At 37.6% G+C, this 5,765-nt stretch overlaps 1 protein-coding gene across 1 annotated transcript; it reads right to left on the bottom strand.

The window, feature by feature from the left end:
• Positions 1-3,671: 3,671 nt before the first annotated feature.
• Positions 3,672-4,601, bottom strand: LOC122105308 (putative olfactory receptor 5AK3). The gene has a single exon (XM_042676508.1). The coding sequence runs from the start codon at positions 4,599-4,601 to the stop codon at positions 3,672-3,674; it is 930 nt and encodes a 309-aa protein (XP_042532442.1).
• Between the last annotated feature and the right edge of the window lie 1,164 nt (positions 4,602-5,765).

Here is a 5,765-nt window from a genome sequence, read left to right as displayed (position 1 = left end):
TTGCTGACTGGAGTGATATGAAACTCTTCTAATACCTTTTGGATTTGCATTTCTTATGAGCCAGGGATGTTGAGCATTTCTTCATGTATTTATGGGACTTGCCTTTTACTTCTTTGAAAGATTGTCTGTTTGGTTCATTTGTCCATTTATTAACTGGATTGTTGATTCTTTGAAGGTTTAGTTTTTGTGCTCCCTGGGCATTCTGTTTATTAAACCCTTGACAAGTATATAGCTGGCAGAGATTTTTTCTCCTATTCCATGGGCCATCACTTCAGTTCAGAGATCAATTTGCTGTGAAATTTTTTAGTTTGATGGAATCCCATTTGTCAATCCTTGTTCTTCTTTGTGGAGCTGCTGTAGTTCTATACAGAAAGTTCCTGCCTATGTCAGTATGTTTCAATGGGTTCCTCATTTTTTCTTGTGGTAATTTCAAAGGTTTGGATTTTACACTAAGATCTTTGATTATAGGTATGGATGCAGTATGTAGAGTAGAAAGGTTTGACTTTATTCACCACACAATTAGAACTTTGTGAAGCAATGCATGTGCTAATTTGCTAGATTTAGTTATTCCTCAAGGAATATATATTTTAAAAATTCATGTTTTGGAAAATTTAACCAAGGATAATTTTATTTTATTTATTTATAATTTTATTTAGGAAGAATGAATTCATAAGTTAAGTAAGAAAAGCATAAATTGGATTTGAACAAGAAGCAGATATCTTTTTTTATTGTGAAAATACTGTACATTTACAATACATTACAATTACATGGGCAAGATAATGAGTACATTTCTTATCAAGCATTGTAGCCTCCTCCTTTGTTTCCCCTTCCCATTCCTTCCCATCCTCTCCCCGTCCCCCACCCAACGCCCCCCACCAAAGTTGTAAAGTTCTTTTTCGACATAACGACTTGTACATCTCATTGTAAGAAGCAGATATCTTTGTGCTGTGGATACTCTTCATAAAGTGAAACCAGAACCTACTGAATGGGGGCAGTCAGTGGTAAATCATATATTCAGTAAGGATCCCTTGTCAGTCTAAGATGGGGAAGGGACTTTGGGATTATAGGCATTAACACTCATACCCTTCTCTTTTTCTTGGGAGATAGTCTTCTTAACTTTCTTTTGACCAGACTTTCCTTGAATCATGATCCTACTATCTCAGCCTCCCAGGCAGCTAAGATTACATGAGACATCATGCCATGTCCTATAGTTAAAATATTTTGGTTTAAACCAATAATGACTTAAGTCCAATTATATACGAAAACACTATGTGTTTATTTCTTTTCTGTCTCTACATTTCATATTATCGACATCACACTTCTGTGTGACTACTGCTTTCTTGCCAAAATCATAATCATTCTTTTTTTTTTTTTTGTCAGTTGTGGGCCTTGAACTCAGAGTCTGGGCACTGTCCCTGAGTTCTTTTGCTAAAGGCTAGTGCTCTACCATTTTGAGCCACAGCACCACTTGTGGTTTTCTGATGGTTAATTGGAGATAAAAGTCTCACAGATTTTTCCTGCCCAGGCTGGCTTTGAACCACAATCCTCAGATCTCAGCCTCCTGAGTAGCTATGATTACATGTGAGCCATTGGCAACTTGCATAACCATTCTAATTTTGTTCTTCTTGCATACTAAAATATCATCCATCCCTGCTTCTAGTCTCTACTCAAATCTAGAAAGAATCTCTTCTTTTTTTAAAAAAAGAAACTCATACTTGGGAGTTAATTATAAAAAGTCCCTTTGTGTATGGTTAGGTACACATGTAATTCCAGATACTTAGAAGGCAGAAGTAGGAAGATTATAGTGTGAAGCCAGTCTGGGCTAAGACAATGTGAGATCCTATCTGAAAGAAACCTAAAAAGCAAGAGAACCAGGACATGACTCAAGTGTAGAGCATTTCCCTAACAAGGGTAAAGCCCTGAGTTCAGCCTTCAGTATCATAACAAAAAGAACCGTTCCCCACTGTTTGGGCTGAGATACATCTTCTGTAGAAACTGTGCTCTAGAGGCAAAATAAACCTCACTTTTTGACTTCAGCTATGTTTGGTCATGGAGTTTGATGAGTTATATAAATTTGATTCATCTTGTAATGTGAAATAGTGCTTCTTTTAATTAAATTGCTTTTTCATGAACTGGAAGAGGTGAATGAACACCGAATACTGTGTTACATTTGCTCATTTTATTTTCTGCTTTTGCACTTGGGATTATTGAAGAAATATTTTAGTTGGTGCACAATTTATCTATGAATATTTCCAATTTCCAGAGTCCAGTTTCTCAGAGTAAAGACATTTACAGACACCTGTGCATTTAAGAATGTTTATATTAATATAGGCATCAGAATAATAAAATTTAGGAATATCTTCCTCCGGCAGATGATTCTGAGTGGTAAGTAAACACTTGTTCTCAATAATAAGGGATTTGCTTATGTTTCCAAGTAGGAACTCTCTTGAGAGAGTGAAGGTCATCAGCAAAGCTATATAGGATCAGAGTTTTCTAAACTTGGGCTTTTTTCTCTTGCAGTGCCATCTGTTGCATGAATGGGTTCTGTCTGGGTTTCTTGGGTCTGACTGTATTATGATTGACTGACGGTCCCCTCCTTCCTGCCTCCGTCCAAGGTCCAGACCTCCTGGGAACATTGACCTCCTGGGAACATTGGGAATAGTGGCGAACTCAATCTTCCCACACACCTTTCCTCATGGCTAGACTGACTTTGTAGGTTAGAACTGAAACAATTAACCTCAGCTTTTTTTTTTTTTTTTTTGATGTTTTTGATATCGGTGAATGAGTATATATTTGATACCTATTCTTAAATTTCTTTTGTTTATTTATTTATTTTTGCAAATGTTTATAACCCTAGGGTCTGAATCTATAATTGGACTTCTAGATGAAACCTTGGAGCCTTTATAGCTCTCCTCAGTTTTGAAGGGTAAAGGGTAGAAAGTACTAATTTGGGGTAAGTTTGCAGCACCGAACTCTGCCTTGGATTTGGTCTTCCTAATATGTATACCTTTTGGTGGTTCAGCAAGGATCTCAAGTTATATTTACCAATAATGAAGTCAATATTTCCCACACCCTCTTTACTTTTATGTCAGTTTCCTTATTTCCTTAGTGAAACTGTTGGGAGGAGAGCTATTGGTCTCAAATGTCCCAGTACCTATGAGGATTTATTCTATTGCCTTTTGTTTCCATCTATTCTGTACCTATTACTCAAAGAAATGATCTTTCAAATCTTACTTTACAATAGAGAATAGATTAACCACAGGGAAATGTGAAGGAATATAATACATTTCAAGAGAAGAAACATCTTTTTCTCTAATAAGTCTTCATGCTCTATTTAATGAGGGTAAGAAGGCAACACTGATTATGCACTTTGCTTAAATTTACTTTTATCTTTTCTTTTTTTTGATGGCAGGTACTTCAGAAACAGCTCGTATAAATTTACAACAGCAGTATTGTAGATTTCCTTTCAGAGACTTTTTCTTTAAGAAACACATGAATTGGATGCAAATTCAAATTTGGAGATGCGTCTCGATACTTCTGAATGCTATTCATCTACTCACATAATGCTTTTGTGCTGCACCAACAGTTGACACATCTTCTGACACCATGAAATAAGAGAGGAGAGTTGTTTTGTTTGGGAAAGACCAATGCAGCAGAAATAGAGAGTTAAGTTACATGCACTTCTTTCCTATCTTTTTTAGGGCAGTGATCACATCCTGGTTTCTCAAGCTGTAGATCAAAGGGTTTAACATGGGGATAATTGTGCCATAAAACACAGAGGTCACCTTCTCCTGCTCTTGAGACTCATGAGGGCGATGGTGGAGGTACATGTAAGCGAGAGTCCCATAGAAAATGGTGACTGCCACCAGGTGGGAGGCACAGGTGGAGAAGGCCTTCTTCCTTCCCGAGACAGAAGCTATCCTCAGGATGGCAGCCAGGATGTACGCATAGGAGAAGATGACGACCAATACAGTGCTCATCAAGTTGAACCCGACAAACACTGTCAGGAGTATGACGTTAAAATCAATCCTGGAACATGAGAGAGCAAGAATTGGAGGTGCATCACAGAAGAAGTGATTAATTGCATTGGATTTGCAAAATTTCAAGGAAAACGTGAAACTGGTGTTCACAGAACCATTCAGGAAGCCCAGGGCGTATGAGCCAACCAGCAGGTGAACGCAGAGTCTCCGGGACATGAGGACGGGATAGCGCAATGGGTTGCAGATGGCCACATAACGGTCCACAGCCATGGCAGCCAGGATGAAGCAATCACTGGTTGCAAAGCTACCATAGACTAGTAGTTGCACCACACATCCTGCAAAGGAGATAGATGGTTTTGTGCCCATGAAGTTTCCCAACATCTTGGGAGTGATTGCAGAGGCATAGCAGAGATCCACAAATGCCAAGTGTTGGAGGAAAAAGTACATGGGAGTGTGAAGGGAAGAGTTTATCTTGATGAGTAGGATCATGCCAATATTACCTACTAAGGTGATTACATAGATCAATAAAAATACTATAAAGAAGATGTGCCAAAACTTGTGCTGAGTGGCAAATCCCAGAAGAATGAATTCAGTCACCTTGGTGCCATTAGTTTGCTCCATGGATTAAGTAAACATCAGCTGAGAAATTGCAAAGACAGAAGAGCTGAGGAAAGCTAACTTCATTACCATCCTTTAACATAGACCAGAATTGGAAATGGTATAAACATTTGGTGTCCTAATAAAACAGAGAATGCTTCTGTAACATATTGGATGTTGATTTTAGAGACTGAAACTTGATACTCAATGTAGATAATTTTTTTTATTGTGAAAATACTGTACAGAGGGGTTACAATTACATGGGCAAGATAATGAGTACATTTCTTATCAAGTATTGTAGCCTCTTCCTTTGTAGATAATTTTTATCTATAGTTTCTTAAAGTTGACACAGAGTAGAACCTGTATTCCCAGGGAAAAAACTGATTGATATGTCATATAGTGATAAAAAAGTTGTACTTCAATTTATTCTTCTTCTTTTTATGGTCTTTATCTTCTCATTAAAATTCCCCATTTTATTAAAATAGTAACTTTCTGAAAACTTGACTTCTCTTTGGTATTCTATACCATCTTGCTTCAAATGACCTCAGTTTACCCTTTTTTCCACTTTACAAACCCCTCCATGTCTATCCTGGCTCTTAGCCACCTCTGTTGACTGTTCACATTCTTGTAAAAATTTGGAATCTGTTGGGGCTCAATGCAGTTACAAAGTGCAACCAAAACATTTCAGGATTTTCAAAACCTGTCATGGTTTTTAAGGCCCCATTTCAGTTCCTGTAGTCACACTGTCATGGATTAGGCATGTAGAGGCTGAAGTCTTTTTGTTGTCCCTGTAGTACAGATAGCTAGCTCTGCCATGCAGTGTTTAGCCTTCATAATTCATCTATGTGTTATCATGGTGGTAGAGGGCAAGGTGCTTATACCTTGTCACCAATGCACATAGCTCAGCATGGCATTTCTCTGGGAGACAATTCTAGAGACAAACTTGTAGAATTTGAAGACATGGTACACATATTTAAATTGGCCAAGTAGTTCCAGAGCACTTTCTGTGTCCAGTGCTACTCTGTTTTGTATTCCCCTGACCTCACACACATATGAGCACTGCTTTTTGGGGTACAAAGTAATATCTTATTTTATATTTTAATTTTTTTCTCTGACTACAGATTCATTTGATCATTTTCTAGTATTCTTAGAAATGTTATTTCACTCTTCTGCAAATCACTTGTCCAT

The sequence above is a fragment of the Dipodomys spectabilis genome, unplaced genomic scaffold (genome assembly GCF_019054845.1).
Source record: "Dipodomys spectabilis isolate Male_0828 unplaced genomic scaffold, ASM1905484v1 ptg000030l, whole genome shotgun sequence".
NCBI lineage: Eukaryota > Metazoa > Chordata > Mammalia > Rodentia > Heteromyidae > Dipodomys > Dipodomys spectabilis.
Note: the sequence above shows the minus strand (reverse complement) of the source record. Positions and strands in the feature narration are given on the sequence as shown.